We start from the raw sequence: 21,243 nt of genomic DNA, 5'->3' as shown, positions 1-21,243 counted from the left end.
TCTCTTGATCTCACTGGCTGGTGGATCGCGATGCACCCGCTCCGTCCACCCAGGTTGCCCATCGTGTTGGCCTCACGATGGTTAATATAGGCGAAGATGTGTTTGTATTCGCGTTCGGAATGTAGGTCCCCGAAACAAATCCACCATCCGCGCTCAGACACGAATACCCCCGTTTCGGTATGTGTGGGCTGCAGGGTAGTCAACGGCTTCAAAACAAAGTGATTCGCTCCTGTTGGGGTCGGACGCTGATGGAACGAGCCTACTTGGCGGTTTAGAGCTCATCGTGGCCCTTGGGCGACTCGTCGTCGTCAAAGACTTCCTCAGCGCTTCCCTGCTTCTTCTCGGTCTCGGCCTCGGGAGCAGGGCGGATCTTGACCGTGGCCTGGGCATCAAGAGAGACGCCGAGGTTGCTGCGGACAACATTCTCGATTCTCTGGGTAAACGACACCCAGTCTTTCAGGCTGTAACCACTGCGCAGCAAGGTTGTCTCATAGAGGACCTGGGCGGTTTCCTTGAGCTTGGGATCCTCGGGATCCTCCTGGACCTTGGCGAGGAGGTTCTGAATGATCGGATGATCCTGCAATACCGAGAGGAGCGACTCGAAGATTAGCAGTCATCATATACACGCCCGGACGACGGAATGCAAAACCAACGAGCCGGCAGAAATCGATCCCAGGTGATATTCGGTAGACTTACAGGGTTGATCTCGAGAATCTTGCGCTGGTTGCCGTAAAAGTTGGTGTATCTGTTTTCCGCAGAGTTGGAATGAGCATCCATGAGGCGCTGCATGGTGCCAGACACGCCATAGGTCGGGGCGGTGATGGCGGCAGGCGACTTGGTGAGCTTGTTCGAGATGACCGTCTTCTCGATCGTCTTCTCGAGGATGCGGCTGAACCAGCTGGTCAGAGGCTCAAACTTCTCGATGAGGGCCTCCTCCTCCTCTTTGGAATCCTCGTCTATGAAGAGTCAGCGTCGGGTGAGTGCGTGTACGCTTCGAGATCCGCTGAGCGAGCACTCGCTCACTGGCGACACCAGCGCGGTGGTATAGTAGAACAAGCGCGAACCAGGGCAAGCCCTGATGGGTCTCACTGGCAAGTTGCCGTATGCATACCTTCATCGCCAAACTTGACTCCGTCCTTGACAATGTTGTGGAACGAGTGGCCGCTGTACTTGGTGAGGTGCTGGATGACGTACTCGTCGAGCGGGTCGGTCATGTACTGTGCGGCGTAGAGACACAGCATTAGGTCGCGCACGATTGATACCGGCCGTATAGACACATCGTTCCTGTAATCCTCACACTTCTGTCTCGGATGAAGCAGTCTGAATATAGCTCACCAGAACTTCGTAGCCACGGGCCACAAGCTTCTCGGTGAAAGGAGAGTTGACAGCCTCATCCATGCTGGCGCCAGTCACGCAGAGGATCTGGGTCTGGCCCTTCTTCATGCGAGCAATGTACTGGTCCAGGCTGGTCATCTTGGCAGTCTCGCCCTCCTTGAAGCTGGTGTGGAACCTCAGCAGATTGGCGAGCTTGACGCGGTTGGTTTGGTCCTCCTCGAGGATGCCGAACTTGATGGCAATACCAAACTCCTTCCAGAAGCGGCTGTACTGCTCCTCGTCCTTGGTCATGGACTTGAACAGGTCGAGGGCCTTGGCAATCAGTTTCTTCCGAATCAACTTCAGGATCGAGCTCTGCTGTAGAGTCTCGCGCGAGACGTTGAGGGGCATGTCATCCGAGTCGACGAGACCCTTGAGGAACTGCGGTGGTGGGCGGACGAAGCAGTGGCAGAGTTCAGCATATGCAGCTCAATCGAATCGGACACGCTCGAGCTCGAGATCGTATGCACACGGAACAAAATTCGAACGGCCGGCTGATCGCGTATGCCGAGTCAATATACCAAACATGCAAGAGCGCAAGGAGCGATGACCAACCTGCAAGTACTTGGGCATAAAGTCCATGAGCTCGTCCGTGATGAACACACGGCGCACAAACAGCTTGATGTTCTTGAAGAGCGTGGCATCCGAGGGGCCCTGCAAAAAGTTGGACGGAGCCTTGCCAGGCACATAGAGGATCGAGCGGAACTCGAGATCGCCTTCGGCAGAGAAATGGGTCCAGCCGATGGGCTCATCGTAGCCCTTGGTGAAGGCACGATAAAAGTCCTTGTATTCTTCCTCGGAGACCTGGCGAGGGCTGCGGGTCCACAGAGGCCTGTTCTGGTTGACGAGCTCCCAATCGTGCGACACGTGCTCGACGGTCTTGGTCTTGGGGGTCGACTCGGAGGGGGCATCCTCGACGCCATCCTCGTTCTCCTCGGTGGAGGCAGACTCGTCGTCTTCGACAGGGACCTCCTCCTTCTCGACCTTGGTTGACCACACATAGATAGGGAAGTTGATGAACTCCGAGTCTAGAAAGGCAGCAGAGGGACGGAGATGGATGTCAGCTCAAAGCCACATATGTGTGCACCGCCAAGAGTCGCTGAGTCGACAAAACTCACATTGCTTGATCAAGCCCTTGAGGCGATCTTCCTGCAGATACTCCACAGCATCTTCCTTGAGGTGGATAGTGATTTGGGTGCCGCGGCCGAGGGTGTCACCGCGAGGATCTTCAAAGATGGTGAAATCTGCGATTGGCAACGATTCGAGAGAGTCGTCAGGTTCCGGACTGAACAGGGGGAAGCAAACGGGCGAGGCAGTGGAGAAAACAGTGGACCAAGCAGACAGAGCAGCTGGATACGAACCACTGGCAACGCTGGATTGCCAGACATACTGTTTGTCTGAGTTGTGCTTGCTGACAACGGTGACACGGTCTGCAACGAGGAAAACCGAGTAGAAGCCAACACCAAACTGGCCAATCAAGCCCTGCAACATGAATCAGCGGAGCCGAACGATAGGTAAGCATAGGATCGGCAGCCAGGAGTGCTTATCGATCCAATTGAGCAGCATCGCTGGCTGGAGGAACTGCGGGCTTGCTGTGAGAAACGATGGGCGATCGAGTCTCAGCCGCACAGCACACAGGACACAGCAGCGCAACCAGCGATCCCGTTTCACAATGTGCCTCAGGCCCCGGCAGACGCAGGGCCATCCGATAGAACACTCGATCTTACCACGTCGCTGGTCTTGTTGCTCTCCAACGAGGCCAGGAACTCGGATGTGCCGGACTGTCAGAGGAACGCACAAGGCCAGTCAGATTATGCACCATGAGTGAGCCAACACATTGCGGAATCCGACGCAAGCGACAACCGGCACGCTCAAGAGGCCTGTCAGCCCTTACCTTGGCGATGGTGCCGAGGTTTTTCTTGAGGTCCTCCTTGGTCATGCCGACACCAGTGTCGGTGATGGTGATGGTGCCGTCTTGGGGGTTGGCCAGGACGGTGATCTTGAGATCGGGGTTGGTGGAGAGGGCGTCCTTGTCGGTCAGGGCCAGGAAACGGATCTTGTCGATGGCATCCGAGGCGTTCTGAATCGATATGGAGCGGGGAGAGATGGATCAGCGATCACAGTCGTCTCAGCGCGCGGGCCACGACGACAGATCTCCAGGAAGGAGGCGATGATGCACGTCTCGAGACGATCGCTTACCGAGATCAACTCGCGCAGGAAGATTTCTATCGGATCAGGAGTATGAGTCAAGGCCGCGGGATGTTGGATCAGATCGAGACCAAATACAGATCGACGGTCGTAGCCGCGGTGCGATGTGGGCGAGCAGGCAGCAGCACGCGGATGGAGCAAGGCCAAGGCGAGCGACAGGACAGCTCGCGGCAGGAGCTCGCGGCGCACCTTTGGTTTTGTACAGGCTGTTGATGATCAGATGCATGAGCCGTCCGACTTCGGTCTCGAACTGGAAGCGCTCGCCCTTCTTGGGATCGACATCAACGAGGGGGACAAAGTCAGAGGGCAGCTCGTTGCCGGAGGCGACGGGAGCGTCCGTGACAGGGACAGAGGCATCGGCAGCGACGCAGAGCGCCAGGGCCAGGACGGCGAAGAGCAGCGAGAACCAGCGCAGTTTCATTTGCATGCAAGGGCCAGACAGGCGATGGAGGGTGCTGGACGGAGACGCAAGCCGGGGGGGTATAAAAGCGGTGGGCATTGGGGGTGGAAGGGCCATGCCGCGGTGTGACAAAGCCGTGGGAAAGCGCGATTGGGCGGCAGGATCGGCGGCTGCCATTGGCTGGTGGGGGGGAATCAAGGAGGAAAAGGCGAACAGGAAGAGGCGAGCGAAGGGCGCTGAACAGGATCGCCAAGCGAGCCAGTAGTCCACCGACACGGGTGAACAGTCCACCGATCAAAGCGAACAAGCGAACAGTCCAGCCGGCTGACACTTGCCGGCACAGCACCTGGCCAGCAGACACAGGCGCTTAGACGACCCTGTCACATGACGGCGTCCCCGTGCCTGAGCGTCACGCGCGCCGCGGCTGTGCATGTGACGCGGTCATGCGCGCCACCCAGCCAGGCCACCGCGTCGCTGGTGCCCAAGGTCCGCGCTCGTCTCTCCGCCGAAACAACCCGCTGCGGAAAATATCTCGTTAGTATGTATATTTAGTATCGCTGAGTGGTAGCAGCAGATCTGCTCACGAGCTTTCGGGGTGCTGCGCTCTGCTCTGGGACGACCCGCGTTGGTCAAGCATCTCTGGCTGCATCGCCAAATTCGAGAGTGTCTGGTTGGACTCGTCCGAGTGCGGCGTCAGCTCTACCTGGATATCGTCGATCGAGTCGCTACTCGGGGTCGGGGCATCGGCCCGGTCTGCGGCCGCCTCGCGTTCGGCCTTCATCGGCTCTGGTGTCGGCGCCAGTGGGACAGGCGGAGGCCGCGGCGGCGGCAGTGGGTCGTCGTCCTCGCTTGTTTGTTTTGGCAAGTCGATGAACGTAAGCGGTCCGGAGATCTGGGCGACGCCATGTGGGACACTGGACGGCCAGATTGGGATGACGACCTCCCGTCCCCGTGAGATTGATCGCGAGTTGATGGTATGGATGGTGATGTGCATGAACGGCAGTGTGATGCCGTAGATCAGCACGGATGCCATGACAAGGAAGCTGGCGATACACGACGTCAGAGTTTGTCAGAATAACCCCCTGTTTGGTCGACGCTCACTCTTGAGCGAGCAGCAATGCGCAGTGGCTCGAGCACAGCGAGTCGCATACCTGACCACGGGCACGATCCACTCGTCGTCGGGGAGGGCAAGCTTGGCAGCAGCCTGCAGTAGGAACACATTCATGCATCAGAGCTGATCAGAACTCATTACAACATCGAGGGCACTCACCACAACCGCATGGGACGCTGCAGCACCAGCCACTCGGGGTGCAGTCATCCGCATATGTGCGCACCAGCGGCTCGCCAAGCCAAGACAGCGAGCTGGGTGTCTGCGACGCTACAAAACTCACCATATACCAAAGTGCCCCGACCCCCATCGGACCGAACCAGCCGACATAGATGGCCTCCGGGACCGAGAACAGCGGTGCATTCATGTACCGATAGAGCGCCACGATGACCGGCAGTCGCCGCACCACCAAAATTGCCACCGAGACCACCACGAGCTTCCACAACGGAAGCACGGCTGTGTTGAACGACGACCACGGGATGATGGCGCCAAAGTAGATGAAGAACACCAAATTGACCAGCATATCGATGACCTCTTGGACTTGCGCTTGCTGCGATTCTTCGTGGGAGCTCTCGTCCTGGTGCGCCGCAATGCGTCGATTGAGTAGCGATTCGCGGTTGGTATAACATCGCAAGTCAGTGAAATGGGGCTGAGTAGGCAGACACACGAGAATGCTCGCTCTTGAAACGACACAGGTATAGTGTGGCCATCCAGACAACCGTTATCAATCGGCAGTGCCCACTTACCCATGCAAAGACCAATCCGCACGTGAACACGGCCATAAACGAAGCTAGGCCCAGGATGGTGCTGGCACCAAGGGTAAAGAGCTGCGAGCGGATGGGTCTGCAGTTAGCATCATCCAAGTCTGAGGAGGTAGACACGAAACTGCTCGTGCGGAATGTCAAGCATGCCGGCGGCTCTACCAATCAATGTCGTCAAAGCTTCGAGCCTCGGCGATTCGAATTCCGGCAAAACGAACACTCACAGCCAGGGCAACTTCAAAGCTCAGAAGATTCTTCTTGTCGATAAAGTTGTTTCGTTCAGACAGCCGCAGCATCCGCCGCGAAATGTACCCGACAACAGCCCCAAAGATGGAGCCCACAGCCACTTCGTATCTGAAATCGCGGCAGAAACGGCATCAACGTCTGGATTGTTGCGCTTGTATCAACATCCTCCATCCAATTGACTCCAAAGCGACACAATGCAGGCGGCAGACATGCACCCTCCGAGGTGCAGTACATACAGAATCACCCGCCAGAACCAGTACCACAGCGTGGTTCCAGAAGCACCCTTCTCGATAAAGTAGAGTCCAAGGTAAAACAGCGGCACGGCCAAGCCTGGCACGGAATTCATAGAAACGCATGAACGAGTGAGTGAGCAGGGCAGAAGCTTTGCAACACAGGCGCAATCATGTACATACACACTTACCATCGTTGCAGGCACTGTGACGTCAGCGAAGGAGCGCAATTCAAACGAGTGCACAATGTGATAAGTGAATATAGTGCGGCGTTGCTGTTGACATCAGCTTGGCTCGCAGAGTCATGTCGAACAATTTCCATGACTCACAAGTCCTCTCTGGAGCAAATCGATACCACGATACCTACCTTTCGCCGCTGAGGATGCGCCGAACAGGAATGGAAATGTACATGTCCGCAAAGCGGCCATTGACGATGCTGTTGGCCAGAACTGGATCAGTCGGGGCGGTGCACGCTCCGACGATCAGCGAGACAAACAGCGGCAGGCCTAGGACAAAATACAGGATCACGGCCGTCGAGATCCACATGTAGAGCATGACGGGACCCAGCAGAATCAACAGCGACTTCCATCGTCGCAGCCAAAACTCTCTGTTGCGAAGCAGGCCGAGGGAGAGGGGTGTGTCAATAGAGTTGCAATAACGAAGTATGGCACCAGCCACATGGGGGCGATCCAGCGCTGAGGATCGCTGCGACAAGGCTCTTACTTGGGAAGCGTCACGGCGGCCGCCATGACCTGAATGGCGATGACGATTTGCGAGAACTGGAGAGTGATTTGCTGAATGTCGCCGGGCCATTCGAACGGGTTGAGCAGATTGGCGGCGATAGGGCCTACCGCAAGCCAGGGAAGGAAAGATAGTGAGTGCACCACGGGGGAGTACATTACAGCAGAGGGGATTTCGGCTGAGTGCATCCCAGGAAAGTGCACTGCGATTCCATCGGCGAGATGCTTACCAAAAGCGATTCCAACGAGGGTCGATACCAGCGACTCTGACAGGAAGAGCCGCTCTTTGATGAGTAGCGAGATGTAGCCTGCAGGGAGGGGGATTGTTGGAATCGGAACGATGGCAAAGTGCATCAGTCAGACGGTAAGGAATCTAGGCTGATGGCGACCCAGACTCGCGAGATGCGTGGAATGAAGCGATATTTTACAGAGAGCGATGCGATGTGCGTGCCATGCGCTCCATGCCGCGTCGCCGGCTCAAGCAAATGCGATTCGAATTGAAAAATGGTTCGCCGACGCCGATGCGGCACCATTCGGGTGCGTAAAGGTATTGGCAAGATTCCGACCGGAGGAGCGGCTCGAGCTCGTGGCTCAGCGACGCGGAATCTCACGACAGAGCGGATGTCCACGGACATACCAAAAATGAGAATGAATCCGCCGATGAGGCTCAAGACGCAGGCAACGTTGTTGACTCCGAAAGTGACCAGGCCCGAAGCGGCGTCAGTGGAGTTGCCCTGGACCATGGCGACAGAACGGGCGCGAAGTGAGGAGAGCGACGTCCGCAAGAATGGTGGTGCTCGGCTTGTCTTGGTTGGCTCGCTTGCTCGCTAGAAGATCGATGTCGATGCCGATGAGTGTCGCTGATGCGCGCGAGTCGCTAGCGTGCAGGGGGGAGGGCCAATGCCGCGGGCGAGGGCGAGGGGTGGCAGCTGATTATATATCCATCCGGCGTCGGCCATGATGGGCCTTGCAGGTCCGATCGCAGCCGCAAGGTTTCGCACTCAGCAACCGATTCGGGAACCGAGAGCCGCCGCCCTTGCTTGTTTGCCGGGAGGGACAGCTCACGTGGACAGGCAGTCTGTGTGGGACAGCTGCTGCTGTGCCCCGGCGCCGCTCAAGGTTTTGTGCTCGGCCCAAACAGTCGCACCAGCCCTGGAGCGTGGCGGTGCACGTGGGCGGTGCAGTGCGCAGCATCCAATTCATTTGCGGCGGCGCCGTTTTTTGTTTTTTGTTCGTGTGGCGTGGGAGAACGCATCAGCCAGCAACCAGCGATCATCCGGCAGATCGAGGAGCCGACACACACGCAATCGAGACCCATCCGGCGCACGTCCTGACTGGCATTCGATCGACTCCCCGCCCCTCGCTAGCACCCGGCCATGAAAAAGTCACAGAAGAAGATCAAAGCCTCGGCAGAGCCTGCTGCCGAGGAGCCGCAACAGACCGCCGCGGCTGAAACTGCCGTCGCCGAGCCGGCCGCACTCGAAAAGTCTCCAGCGCCAGCAACCGAAGCTGCGGATTCATCGGCCGCAGAGGCAGCCCCCACAAAGAAGAGCAAGAAGACCTCGGCAAAGGCTGCGGCTGGATCGGAGACCATCAACCTGGGTGCTCAGATCAAGGCCCGGATGAGCCAGGAAAAGGAGGCCAAGCGTAAGGCCCGTGCGGAGAAGCAGGCTGCTGGCGCAAAGGCCAAAGAGGACGATGCCGATGCTGAGGAAGCACCCAGCGCCGAGCAGGAGGACAACCCAAGCCCAGACGGTGACGGAGAGGGCGACGAGGCCGATTCCGACAAGCCCAAGTCCAAGAAACAGCGGCAGCGTGAGGCTTACAACGCCAAGCGGGCCAAGAAGCTGGCCAAGGATATGAGGCACCTGGGTAAGCTCTCTTGCAGTCAGGCCCAGCGACAGCTTGTGCTACCCGATACGGCACTGCTGATGATATATGGTTTAAGGATTGCGCATGTCGACAAACTCTCAGGATCGAGACACGATGCTGTGCACTGTGTTGACTGATCTGGGTGACAGATCTCTACCATGCACTCGTTTGCTGACCTGTCCGACTCTGTCCATCTCGGGCTGTGCTGTTATCAGAGGCTGATCTGCCCAGCAGCATCGCCCAGGCGTCTGCATACCTGACGGGCTTCTGCAAGGACCGCAGCAACTGGAAGTTCAACAAAATGACCCAAACATGGATTCTGCGCTACATCCTGGATGCGGACAAGGTGCGAAGGCGCTGTGCAGAGATGTGTTCGGTCCGCATGCTCCAGCAAATGACATTGTCGGATCTGCATGCCTTGGGCTGCATTTGGTCTGCGTCCTCCCCCGCCGCGCAGAGCGGGCTTGTGGCCGAGATCATGACCTGAATCATCCACCTGATATTCCGTTTCTGAACCATTGGCTACCAACCAGATCAGCGACGCCGACTTTGAACTGGCTCTTGAGTATCTGGAGGGGCTCTCGGGCCTCAGCCGCCAGGTACTGCACGAACGAACATGACCACCGTTTCAGAGCGCCGCAGCTCGCCGATGCCAACAGCTATAACTGCGGGATGCAACTTCGAGGCCGTGCTGACATCGTGCCGCATCGACACTTGTTCTGTCGCAGCTAACCATCGACCAAGCCAGCAAAGTGGGCGAAGACTCGGTCCAGCACGATCGTGCCAAGAAGATCCTCGATCTGTTGAAGAGCTCAGGAGACCCCAACTTTTCCAAGGACAGCGTCAAGCGCAAGACCAGCAGCGCGGCAGCCGAGCCCGGGTCTGAGCCCGACCGTCCCAAGAAGAAGAGCAAGTCCGCCAAGACCGCGGAGAGTGCCGATGTAGAAATGACCGATGCCGTCGGCGGAGCAGAGAGCAGCAAGCCCAAGAAGGCTTCCAAGAAGGCCAAGACCGACAAGAGTGCCGATGCGGCTGTTGCTGGCAAGGAGGAGACCGATGAAAAGGAGCCCGCCAAAGAAGCCAAGAAGAGCGGGAGCAAGCCCGAGAAGGCCCAGAAGGAAGTGAGCAAAGTGACTGCTGATGACGCCGGCGACAGCAAGTCTACCGCCACCAAGGCCAAGACCAAGGCGGACAAGAAGGAGAGCGGCAAGAAGGACGTCGCTCAAGCGGCCAAGGAAGACGATGAAAAGCCCAAGAAGGAGAGCAAAAAGTCTGGCGAGAAGGGCAAAAAGGCCAAAGCCAAGGGCTCAGAGTCGTCGTAGTTCTGCATTCAACGGTTGCTTCCTTCTGTCCTCTGAATACATATTCATCGATGCTGTCTGGCTCCCCCAAGCTCGTTCAGCGACTCCACTATTGCCACCGCCCAATGATAGTGCACCCATCTCACCGGTGAATGCGGCCTATCGCAGTCGTGCATCACAACATCAATGAAGTCAGTGGCAGTGGTGAAGATGATGCGCGAATGCATGGCCAAGAAACTGACCCCATGTATTCAGGATCGCAATGCCAATCCAGACAAACACGGTGCTGAAAGCTAGCGGCAGCTGAATTTGCGACGACGACGAATCAATCAGAGGCCGTCGGGATACAGTCCCGAAGCCCGTGCATGTATTCTGAAGGCGACAAAGTGATTCACTCATTCGCACTCTGTCCCGAGGGCGAGTTGTAGCACCAGTCAGCAATAGCAAAGAAGAGCTGGGTTTACGGAATGTATCCGGCAAGCGGGCTCAGGACCGAGTCGATGTTGTTGACGACCAGGTCGCGGGTTCCCAGCTGGCCGGTGACGCCAAGCCAGTTATGCTCGATGAACTTGATGATAGATGTGTGCTCCATCTGGACGTGCGAGATGTAGTTGGACTTGACCAACTGTGGCATCATTGAGCGGGAACGGTTTGTGTGAGCATGGACAGAACAAGGGTGGCCAGATGACCGAGGCAAGTCCAAGTATCCTCGCAACTGATCTTCGGACAATGAGCACCACAGGAATCGGTCCCTGTTCTCAAATCGACTCCCGCTCCCACACATTGCACTCAGGCGACCACCTCAACGGCTCGTATGATGCTGTTCCACTTACGTTGCCAGCGGCGATGAACCAGGTGCGAGCGCCGTTGGGGTGCGAGTCGTAGCCGTCCCAGGTGGGCGGAGGAGGGACGTGGTCGTAGAAACCACCGCTCTCGTCCGGCAGGATCAGGATCAGCGTCTGGTTGGCATAGGGAGATGCCAAAACCGAGTCAACAATAGACTTGACAAAGGCGGTGCCGTCCGTGATCTTGGAGAGTGAGGGGTGTTCGCAGCGGGTGCCCAGAGGCTTGATGTAGCTGACCGAAGGCAGCGAGCCAGAGGTCAGGGCAGCCTGGAACTTGGTAAAGTCCTGCATGTTGGGCGAGTCGCCGATGCCATAGTAGTAGGAGAACGGATTGTCGCTTGCGTCGTATTTCCTGTGCATTGTTGCGGCAGATTAGCAATGCTTCCGAGAGCCATTGGCCCGGCAGAATGCAAGTTTGACAGCGAAACAGTAAGTCCTGTACACCAGTCACCGTCCCCTCGTCTTACCAGGGATAGCAACCAATGGACGAGGAGTCGTAAGCCTCGGCATAGAAGGCCCAGCTAACGCCGCAGCTGTTCAGAAGGTGGCCGATGGTGGGCTCGTGTCTCCAGTAGCCCTTCTGGCCAACCAGCACGCATTGGGTGCCGTGCGTACAGGCAGGCGACTCGCTGTTGTCGTAAAAGACATGGGTGCCGCGGGCCAAGTACATGTCGTTCTGGGCACTGGCGCCGGCAGCAGGATGGAAGTAGTTGTCAGCCATGGCGTACTTGCCAGCATACTGGTGGTAGACGGCGACGGTGTTGACGTCGGCAACAGCAAAGTTGCGGTTGTCGGAGCAGGAGGTGCCATTGACGTAGCCGTCCATCCGGCCGCTGTCGATCTTGGTGAGCATGCAGGCATGTTCATGGTTCGGGTCAAAGGCAGTGTTGGCGGCGTCGTTGAGGACCGTGGGCTGGACGCCAAAGACCGACAGGGGGGGCTTCTCACAGCACTGAGGACCGTATTCACACGTGGGATTGGAGAAGGTCGGGGCTTGACAGTAGTTGCCAAAGTACGAGTCGAAGGAATGATTTTCCATCACGATGGTGATGATGTTCTTGATGTTGGAGTTGGTGGTGCCGGCGCTCAGGCCGCACTGGACAGACATGGGGCTGACTCGGATCAGACCAGTCGTCGCGATGGGGTACGAGTAGGCATTAACCTGTGGTGGAGACAGAATGCATGCTATCAGTGCCGGGCCTGCAACAGCTGTGCTGGTGGTGTCTCATGGGTACTGTAGCCGGGAGCAAGCGACCATGGCCAACTTACACCGCCGTTTCCACCCGATTTGTAGTAGATGGCCTTGTAGTAGCCAGGAGCACCTAGCATCAATCGCAGCGAAGCGTTAATGCAATCGTTGACGAGCACAGTGCTCTGGGAGTGCCAGGTTGCGTTCGTTTGCAATTGTAGAGCCGACCCGAGAAACGCCTACGGAGTGTGTTTGGTGGTAACTTACCAGGAAGCGACAGAGTATAGGAGCCAGAACTGGCTCCGCCGGTGAACACCCAAATGAGCAGCGGCGAGTGATCCGTAGTGGTGCCAGGGATGTAATAGGGATAGATGCCGATCCAAGCATCCGATTCGGCCGCAAGGTTGCTCCAGCTGAAGGTGATGGCTGAGCCCGAGACGCCGGTAGTGGTGAACGACAGGTTGTCGGACCCGCCGTCGCCGCTGGGCGAAACAGGGGTGCTGGTGGCCATGTGGCCGTTCTTTTGGTTGGAGAACAGACGGAATTCATAGAGGGCGGCGTTGGAGGCCGGGATCTGGATGGTACAGCTGCCGGAGGTGGCAGTGCCGCTGATGGGGCAGACAACGTTGGAGTTGAGAGGCGAGGAGCCGCCCACAGTGAACAGGTTGACAGCGCCAGAGGTGCCCTGGGGGACCTGCCAGTTGACGACGATGTTCTGGTTGGACTGGCTGCCGATGGTGACCTTGTGGTTGGCATCCGAGAGCACTGGCGGAGCCCAGGCGTTTCGTGGCAGATCACAGAGCCGGTATGTGTCAGACGGCCATGCTGGCAGTCGTGCCAATTCACCCGAGGAAGCACTCCTGCAAGTGATACACCATGCAACAGTCCAGGATCATAAATATGAATCATGCGCGCGAACGAAACGCTCAACATACCGCGGAAGTACGATGACATGGCCAGGATATTTGTGCGGCCGCTGTCGCCAAAGTAGTAGACAACGTAGGTGCCAGGAGTACACTTGGTCGGAACAGTCAGAGTCTGGATTGCGCCATGGCAGGTTGTTAGAGAGACGGTGGCAGTGCGAAATGCGGCGGCCGATGATGGGGTCGCGGAGATGCCGACGTACCTTGGTGCCGCTCTTGGTGCCAGTCCAGTCCCAGGTCCACGAAGGCGAGGTAGCGCTGGGAATGTCGTTGATGCCGTAGAGGCCTAGGTGAAGCCAGCACGAATCGATGAGCAAATGAGCGAATGAGGGAGCCTCTCGAATACCCTGCAGCTCGAGGTGCCTGGTGCAGCAACTTACCGATCCAATCGTTGCTGCCATCTGGAAAGCGATAGTAAATCTGGTGTGAGTACGCTGTACATGTGCATATGCATGTGCATGCGGCATCGCAATTTCATGGAGCTCCAGCAGGTTTCCCACCGATGGCCAGGCCGTTGAAAGTCCATGACAGCTGGATGGACTGGCCAGGCAGCACACCGCTGAGGGGGGACATTTCAAAGTAAGTCAGGTTGACCTGGCTGCCGCTCGCGGTCGAGAGGGCCAGGCACAGAGCCAGGACGGTCAGAGCAAAGCGCATCGTGTCGATGGAGAGGGCTCAGCGGCCGGTGGTGAAGTGGAAGAGAAAAGTACCCGGGCATCGACAGCATTTATATATCCGCGACGGAGGTGGACCCACCCAACCTTGCAGTCACTTCCACGTGAAGTTCCGGGTGGATGGAGGCTGGATTCTGCACGCGCGCAGCGAGAAAGTGGTTCGGGACTACCGAGTGCACGAGGCGGGCGATGGCACACGCGGCGAAAGGGAAAAGCGGGTGGCGCTGGGAGAACCCACAAGCCCCCACGCACGGGGTCCGCCAGCTCGAACGGATTGTACTCGGCAGTACATGTTCTCTGGATGGGGCTGATCCCGACGGAAGCTTGGTGCTGTTGCGGGAATGCAGCAGTGCAGCTGCGTGCAATCCTGCGAGCGGACGTGCTTTCGTCTGTGCTGCTTGGTCGCAGATCGGCAAGGCCAATCTGTGCTCGGTGAGGCTTGGATGAATGGTTGGATGCAAAGTCAAGGCAGGCCTCGGAAGGGTGGTGTTGGTGTGTGTGGGGGAACTCTGAAGGAAGAAGGCACACCCAGAGCCGGAGACTGCCTCAAGCATGCGCGGCGATTGAATGCAGCCGGGCACGGTTGCCGATGCTGTTGCCGATGGTGTTGCTGTTGCTACCGATGGTGTTGCTGTTGCTGCCGATGGCATTCACCAGCCCGGCTCTGTTCCCACGTTGCGCCACCAACTGATCCAGGCCCACGGCTGCGTGGCGCACCCCGTGGCAGCACGCATCTTCTCCGTCGTGCTGGGATTGCTGCGTGCTTGAGAGAGGGCCAAGCGCATGCACCTCCAGACCAAGACCAAGGCCAAAGCGCCGAGCACGATCCCGGATCGACAGCCCGCACGCACTTCCGATTGGCGCTGCAGAGAAAGCATTCTGGAATGGCGCTGCTCCTCGGCTGGCCAAGGCTGCCCGTCGTGGCAACGGCGGATGTTCCTCGACCAGGCGACTGCGATTTGGGCCTTGGAGGGCACCCTATCGGCGACATGTGGGTGCAGGAATTCGGCATACCGTGCGTCTGGTCAACCAAGCCAGGCTTCGCGGCTGCCGGTGGCCGTCTCTGTTGCCGGCAACCGATCAGCGTCGATGGCGACTGCCGTCGATCCTCTTGGCAGAGAGGCCCCTCTGCCCTTTCGCCCCCGTCCAACCCACGTCCGGCCAGCCACCAGCCCATCCCGGGCAGTCCGCTCTCCGATCTGGCCATCTTGCCTGGCCGGGACGTTGCTGCCGCGCTCGCCCGCCCAGGCACTTCCAGCCGTCTTGATCCCGCAAGCCGCTGCAGCGCTCGCCTGCCAGGAGGAGATGCGGCCTCGATCCATCTGCTCTGCTGACCGTCGCCGCTGACCATTATTCTGCCAGATGTAGAGCACCTGTGCGCCCCATCCGGCGGATTGTCCCGCTCTGATGCCCCGCGTGGTGCCGTTATTTCGCCCAGAGCCAAGGCGCGAGCGGCACTGCCAACAGCCCAACATGAGGCGGGCACAGAACAGCGGCCTGCTGCCCTCCACTGGCTCTGTGCGATGGCCGCTTGTGCTGCGCATACACCAACTGCCGTCGCGCTCGCCCCATTCTGTGGCGCTCGTCGCCCTGTGCGACCGCACCGTGCCGCGTTTGGAATCCCCGCCAGTACAAATGCTCGCAGCTGCCCGCACCACGGGAACGAGCGGTTGTCTTCCCCGCCCGTGGTTTCCATCGAGAGAATCTCCAACCCAAACCTTGGTCGCCGCTCACCCCAGCGCCTTCGATCCCATAGAACATACCCGCCATGGTCGGCCCAGCCCTTCGCAGGCGCACCAACCGCCTCAGCGCCATTCGACAGGTCGGCGGACGCCAGGCCCTCGTCTCTGTTCATGACTCTTTCAAGGACCACTTCCGGAGAGACCTCCTCGAGCTCAAGCTCAAGGCCCTCCGCGAAAGCCTGACCTGGGAACATGTCAAAGGCTGGCTCGCCAGTACCTTTCCAATTATCCCGCAGATCGGATCCTACAATCTCAAGCTCTTTGGCGAAGACATGGTCGCCGCCCTGACCGTGGCCTTTGTTTTGATTCCGCAGGTATGCCTGGATGTGTCCGACAGGTGCTGGATCGGTGGCGATCGTGTCCGCAGATATCACTCTAGAATGCAGCGATTGATTTTGCCTGCGGTTCCCGAGAGGCATTTGTCGATCCGATCGTCCCGAACGGTATCCGCGACCGATTCGGGTTCTTGGGCATTGCCGTGGTTCTATCACTGATCCCTTCACCCAAACCACTTGCGTTCGGCGCACCAGTCGATTGCCTACAGCTCGCTTGCTGAGGTCCAGCCCATCCGCGCACTCCTGTCGTCCGTCTTTCCGGTCATCATATATGCCATCTTTGGCCAGTCCAAGCAGCTCTCTGTTGGTGAGTGTTTCGAAACGAAGCCGGGATCCGATCGAAGGTCTCCGGTGGAAGCGCGCCTGTTCCATCCATGAGACGAATCAGCGACCAAAGCTGCCGTCTCCACCCAATCATCTGCGGCAGCTGCTTGCCCTCTGATCGAGATCATGCACCCTGCCCCGAGAGACGGCTGGCTCCGTCCTGATTTGGTACTGCAGGGGCAATGCGCCTGCCATGACTTTGACTGGCGCACGTTCTGGATGGCTGATCCATTTCCGATCCCATAGGTCCCGAGGCTCTTTCCAGTGTCCTGGTCGGCGTCACTGTTCTGACCGAGTCCCAGAATGGCTACACCACTGATCAACTCTCGTCCAGTCTGGCCTTCCTGGTCGGAATCTTCCTGCTCATCTTGGCTGCCCTACAGGCTGGTTTCATCGACAACATTCTCTCTGGATATCTGCTTGTAAGTCAAACCCACTCCTCATCTCTGTCGAGTCTGTCACGCAGGCATTCCTTACCCCGTCGTGGATGGATGTGGCTCGGGTATCTGTCGGCACCAAGAGCCCGCCGGTCGCCAGCGATTTACTTTGCTGGTCGGACCTATCCACATGGTCAACTCTCTCTGCACTTGCGATTCCTGATTACTCTCCACACCATGCACCGTGCTTGATCTGTTATTGCCCGCCCCTGTTCGATCTCTATGCTTGCGTGATAAACTCACGCCTGTGCTGGCCGCCTACCTTCGTTTGCAGACCGGGTTCGTCACGGGTGTAGCATCTTTGATCATGGTCGAGCAGCTTCCTGAGCTGCTTGGCGTCAACGATTTCCCGGCCGGCAGCCTCTCGACCATCCAAAAGCTGGTTGAGGTGTGCAACCACCTGTCCACGACCAACTTCAAGACCCTGGCCTGCAGCATCGTCAGCATCGTCTTCCTGCTCCTCCTGCAGATCGCAAAGAAAAAGTACGGCCACAAGAGCATATATTTGCGACTGCTCCCCCAGATTCTCGTCCTCGTGATCATCATGATCTCGGTCTCTGCCGCGGCCAACTTCAGCTCGCTGGGAATCCGTGTTCTCGGCCAGTTCAACAACCAAGTATCGCCTCCCACAATGCCTCCGCTCAACTTCCCCATGGTCCAACGGCTGATCAATCCAACCATTATCTTGACCATCGTTGGGTTCGTCGAGTCCCAAACCGTGACCAAGAAGTTTGGTCTCAAAAACGAGTACTCGCCCTCGGGCAACCGCGAGCTGTTTGCCCTCGGTGCGGCCAATCTCGTGGGCTCATTCATGGGCTGCTATGTTACCTTTGGCTCCTTGCCCAGATCCAGGATCCTGGCGGTGGCTGGCGGGCGCACCACGCTCGCTGGTCTCTTCGCCGCCATCTTGGTCCTGATTGCCTTCCTGACCCTGGTGCCTGTGCTCAAGTTCTTGCCCAAGAGCACTCTGGCTTCGATCGTCTTTGTCGCGGCCTACAATCTCATCGAGTGGGACGAGATATTCTTCGTTCTTCGTGTTCGGGTATGTGGCGTGTGATTTGGACGGTGAGGCCGTGCGGTCTTCATGGGCTCCGACTCACCGTGATCCGGAGGAAGCAGCCTCTAGACGCTCGCTCCACAGCTGCGTGCATCCGCTTGTCGCCGCTGCAGTCGGGCGTTTGTTTATTGGAGCGGTCGGGTTTCTGTGCTTGCATACTCAGCTGGCGTTGTCTTGGTTGGCCGCATCGATCCCGCGATTTATTGGTTGCTGAACCTTGGCTGCTGCTTCATGGCGATCTGATCTATTCCTTCTCCGCTCCTTGGTTTCGCTCAATCACAGGGCTGGATCGAGGTTGCTCTCTTCCTGATTACCTTTGCCCTGACACTGACCACCGACATCAGCGACGGTATCGTCCTGTGCCTGCTGCTTGCTGCCCTCATCATCATCAAGCACACCACTATCGTTGACATGTCTGTCCTGGGCTGGGTACCGAGTGGTCATGCTGCCGATGCCGGCGGTTACTTTGTCGACATCAAGGAGCACCCTGAGGCTGAGCTCTTTGAGAATGTCTTGATCATGAAGATCGAGGCTCCCTTGATGTTCTACAACTGCGGTACTCTCCAGCGCAAGATCGATCTGCTCATCCACGCGGAGCGGAGATTAGCCATCAAACATGCTCGCGATGCCGACCCCCACTTCAGCGCTCCTAACCACGAGGAGGACTCGGAGCTCACCGACAGTGATCCCGAGCTCGATTTCGACGACTCTTCCGATATCGATGATGACTTGGACGACGTCAATGCCGACACCATCTACAACACCATCGCCAACATGAACGATCACATCCACGACGATAGTTATATGCATCCCAACCCCTCAAGATCCGACCAGGAAGGTATCCACTACCTCCACAACAATGGCAGCCACTACAACTACTACCACGGCAACGACAGTCGCTACCGCCACCACTACTATCATCACCACTCTCCGTACCCACACCACACTTGTGATTGCCATGGCCATCACCCACACAGCTTTGACGGGCAGCCCTACCAACCCCACGGCGCTGATCCTCACGGCTGCAAGGACTGCCAGCCCCATTCTGCTGACTGTCGCGACTGCCAGCCACACGGCATTGACCACCATCACAGCATTGACCACCACCATGGCATTGACCACCACCACGGCATTGACCACCACCATGGCTCGCCCATTCCCTGTGCCGTCTGTGAGAGCCACCAAGCTCATCATGCGCTCGAAAACACGCTGCAGCCTGGCCCCGATGGACAGGAATATCCTCCGCAGACTGCTGCTGAGCACGATCAAGACCATCGCGACAACCAGGACGAGGCCCCGCCACTGGATGGCCATGACGTGGGGCCCCAGACCGACAAAGCCCCAGAGTACCCTCAAACGAGCACATCCGAGGCCGAAACAAATGCTCGCGACGTTCCTGCTGGACCTGAGCTCAGCGAAACCGATGGACGGCATCTGCTTGGCGACGAAAGCGTCAACCCTAGTGTCCAAAACGTTGCCGGCTCCGACCAAAGCCATCGCTCCACTCCACGAGACAGCACCGCCGTTAACGACAGCGAGCCTGGACCATCAGCCGAGAGCACCCGGAATGCGGCTCTCCCGAGCACGGCCCAGAGCGTGCGGAGCGCATATGCCGTCAACAACCTCGACAATATCAACAGCCCAAGCTCCAGCCACCGTCCTTCTTCTTCCCACCACCAGGTCTACGCATCCAACAGCAGTGCACATCTCGGCCGAAGCAACACCGCCAATGCCAGAAGCAGTGACTCGGTCATGTTGGGTCATATAAGCTGGTCGGCCGCATCCATACGTACGCCAGCAGTCACGGCGGCCCATCGGGCAGTCTCCGCCACACCCACAAGCCTCACTACATTCTGATTGACCTCAAGAGTAGCTCGGACATGGTGAGTCTGACCCGCCTGCACCTCGATCGACGCAGCTTTCGCTCGGCCTCACTCTGGCTGATTCCTCGGAAAGCACTTTGACGGAGGCGCATCCGGGTCCCCTCCCCCGCGACGAGCTTGGCTGGTTTACTGTGTCCTGCAAAATCAGGACACATTTCCGATCGTGTGAAATCGGGGCCTGGCACTGACGGCAGTAATCTCACCCCAACAGGACTCGGCCGCCACGCATACGCTCAAGACTATCACCCGCTCGTTCAAGCGGCGCAAGTTCTCGATCTACTTTACTGGCCTGCGAGACTTCCACCAGGTCCTCTTCCGGCGCTCGGGGCTGTTGAATTTGGTGGGATCCGAGCACATCTTCAAGACCATCCCTGAGGGCATCGATGCCATCGACCGCGAGGTTGATCTGGAGGATCGCCTGAGATACAGCCGGGCCCATGTTCCCCTCGAGCCCCCATCGGCTCGAGTTCCGGCGACAGCCCCGGTGCCGACCGAGGCCAACGACCAAGAAGGCCGGACGGCAGATGAGCTGAACCATACCGTCACCATCACTCCTAACTAAAGCCGGTCCTCGACAGGGCTCAGAGGGGACGAAAAACGGAGAAGCCGCGACTCCTTCCTTCTTTCCATCCATCCTTCCTTCCTCACATATGGAGGAGATTGCATCGTGCGATCCCGATTCCTCTGACGGCGATGATGATGATCATGATTTGCTATTCGTTTACCCCTCCCCCGTTTCTTGTTCTTCTTTCCTGCTTTTTGCTTCGTCCATATGCATCCATCCATTGCACAAAATGGAAACAAACAGAAGAAAAAAAATACGGCATACCCCCGGATGCACCTTGCCTCACGATTGCCCATCTTGCCTCGCTGCTTCAGGCCGCGTTGGTGCAATCGTACAGTGCCCGCAGCGCACCGGCGCACATCTGATCGGCATTGCCTTCGTGTTCGATCGAGCATCGCTGCATGGCCTCGATTTGCGCTGAGCAGCGCTCCTTGGTTCGTTTCAGATGGCCGACGCTATGAACGAGAATGGGGCAGACGGGGTAAGCGACAAGCGAGCGAAAGGGGACGGAGAGCTCAGCGCAGTCACAGGCCGGGCCATGTTGCTGGCGATCGATCAGTCAATCAATCAAAGTAACGTAGGGATGCTGACAGGCACAGTAGCGATGGGCGGCGGCGGCACAGAGCCAGGATTCAGGTCAAGAAACCGTACTTTTCCTCGGCACATTTGGATACGGCCGACTTGCCCTCCCTGCACTTGATTGTCCAGTCCGAGGGGTTCTGCTCGATGCACCGGCTGGGCTCGAGTGGATTCGTGCAAATCGATGCAAGATGGAAGATGGAAAATCAGCCCTTCCGATCCCACTCTCCAGCTTGCAGGCCTCAAGCTCTCCTTCCCTCGCTCTTCATCGCCCTCGGTCTTCGGCATCTATCTTGTTCCCAGCGTCCCGGCCTACCTGTACAGCTTGAGCTGTAGCCCACAGTGCTTTTGCACCTCCATGATGGTGTTTTCCATGGCAGACATTGTTTTGTCGCTCGCTCGCTCGCTCGCTTCTGGTCCGGAGAGGGTCGGCGATTGCGGTTCGAGATC

The 21,243-nt window shown here is 58.0% G+C and overlaps 6 protein-coding genes across 6 annotated transcripts; 2 read left to right on the top strand and 4 right to left on the bottom strand.

The window, feature by feature from the left end:
* Positions 1-85: 85 nt before the first annotated feature.
* Positions 86-4,503, bottom strand: BJ171DRAFT_501537 (glucose-regulated protein 94). Its single transcript, XM_053110681.1, has 11 exons — positions 3,772-4,503; positions 3,574-3,599; positions 3,269-3,454; positions 3,102-3,155; positions 2,736-2,856; positions 2,493-2,618; positions 1,930-2,402; positions 1,336-1,755; positions 1,112-1,217; positions 697-956; positions 86-577 (listed from the first exon to the last, which is right to left on the bottom strand). The coding sequence occupies exons 1-11, from the start codon at positions 4,157-4,159 to the stop codon at positions 272-274; spliced, it is 2,466 nt and encodes an 821-aa protein (XP_052967340.1). The 5' UTR covers positions 4,160-4,503; the 3' UTR covers positions 86-271.
* A 1-nt stretch (position 4,504) lies between these two features.
* On the bottom strand, positions 4,505-7,960 carry BJ171DRAFT_501536 (Sodium/hydrogen exchanger family-domain-containing protein). The gene is made up of 11 exons (XM_053110680.1): positions 7,705-7,960; positions 7,298-7,375; positions 7,051-7,174; positions 6,695-6,934; positions 6,519-6,532; positions 6,334-6,427; positions 6,076-6,205; positions 5,837-5,917; positions 5,374-5,667; positions 5,134-5,186; positions 4,505-5,025 (listed from the first exon to the last, which is right to left on the bottom strand). Exons 1-11 carry the CDS (start codon positions 7,808-7,810, stop codon positions 4,563-4,565), a joined length of 1,677 nt encoding a protein of 558 aa, XP_052967339.1. The 5' UTR covers positions 7,811-7,960; the 3' UTR covers positions 4,505-4,562.
* A 351-nt stretch (positions 7,961-8,311) lies between these two features.
* BJ171DRAFT_501535 (uncharacterized protein) lies at positions 8,312-10,350 on the top strand. The gene is made up of 4 exons (XM_053110679.1): positions 8,312-8,939; positions 9,155-9,285; positions 9,473-9,538; positions 9,668-10,350. The coding sequence occupies exons 1-4, from the start codon at positions 8,444-8,446 to the stop codon at positions 10,259-10,261; spliced, it is 1,287 nt and encodes a 428-aa protein (XP_052967338.1). The 5' UTR covers positions 8,312-8,443; the 3' UTR covers positions 10,262-10,350.
* Positions 10,351-10,670: 320 nt separating this feature from the next.
* Positions 10,671-13,854, bottom strand: BJ171DRAFT_615830 (phosphoesterase family-domain-containing protein; the record flags this gene model as incomplete). The annotated part of the gene is made up of 9 exons (XM_053115334.1): positions 10,671-10,865; positions 11,074-11,437; positions 11,553-12,247; positions 12,355-12,407; positions 12,542-13,039; positions 13,210-13,312; positions 13,401-13,483; positions 13,578-13,598; positions 13,698-13,854. 9 exons carry the CDS (start codon positions 13,852-13,854, stop codon positions 10,701-10,703), a joined length of 2,139 nt encoding a protein of 712 aa, XP_052967337.1. The 3' UTR covers positions 10,671-10,700.
* Positions 13,855-15,639: 1,785 nt separating this feature from the next.
* BJ171DRAFT_598389 (sulfate transporter family-domain-containing protein) lies at positions 15,640-20,307 on the top strand (the record flags this gene model as incomplete). Its single annotated transcript, XM_053114839.1, has 8 exons — positions 15,640-15,927; positions 16,144-16,255; positions 16,519-16,694; positions 16,984-17,751; positions 18,049-18,698; positions 18,861-19,446; positions 19,536-19,649; positions 19,861-20,307. The coding sequence occupies 8 exons, from the start codon at positions 15,640-15,642 to the stop codon at positions 20,209-20,211; spliced, it is 3,045 nt and encodes a 1,014-aa protein (XP_052967336.1). The 3' UTR covers positions 20,212-20,307.
* Positions 20,308-20,524: 217 nt separating this feature from the next.
* On the bottom strand, positions 20,525-21,177 carry BJ171DRAFT_580942 (uncharacterized protein; the record flags this gene model as incomplete). Its single annotated transcript, XM_053114070.1, has 3 exons — positions 20,525-20,669; positions 20,866-20,949; positions 21,110-21,177. 3 exons carry the CDS (start codon positions 21,175-21,177, stop codon positions 20,525-20,527), a joined length of 297 nt encoding a protein of 98 aa, XP_052967335.1.
* Between the last annotated feature and the right edge of the window lie 66 nt (positions 21,178-21,243).

This window comes from Polychytrium aggregatum (genome assembly GCF_025602895.1).
Source record: "Polychytrium aggregatum strain JEL109 chromosome Unknown BJ171scaffold_15, whole genome shotgun sequence".
Classification (NCBI taxonomy): domain Eukaryota; kingdom Fungi; phylum Chytridiomycota; class Chytridiomycetes; order Polychytriales; genus Polychytrium; species Polychytrium aggregatum.
This window is presented reverse-complemented; position numbering and strand designations above follow the sequence as displayed.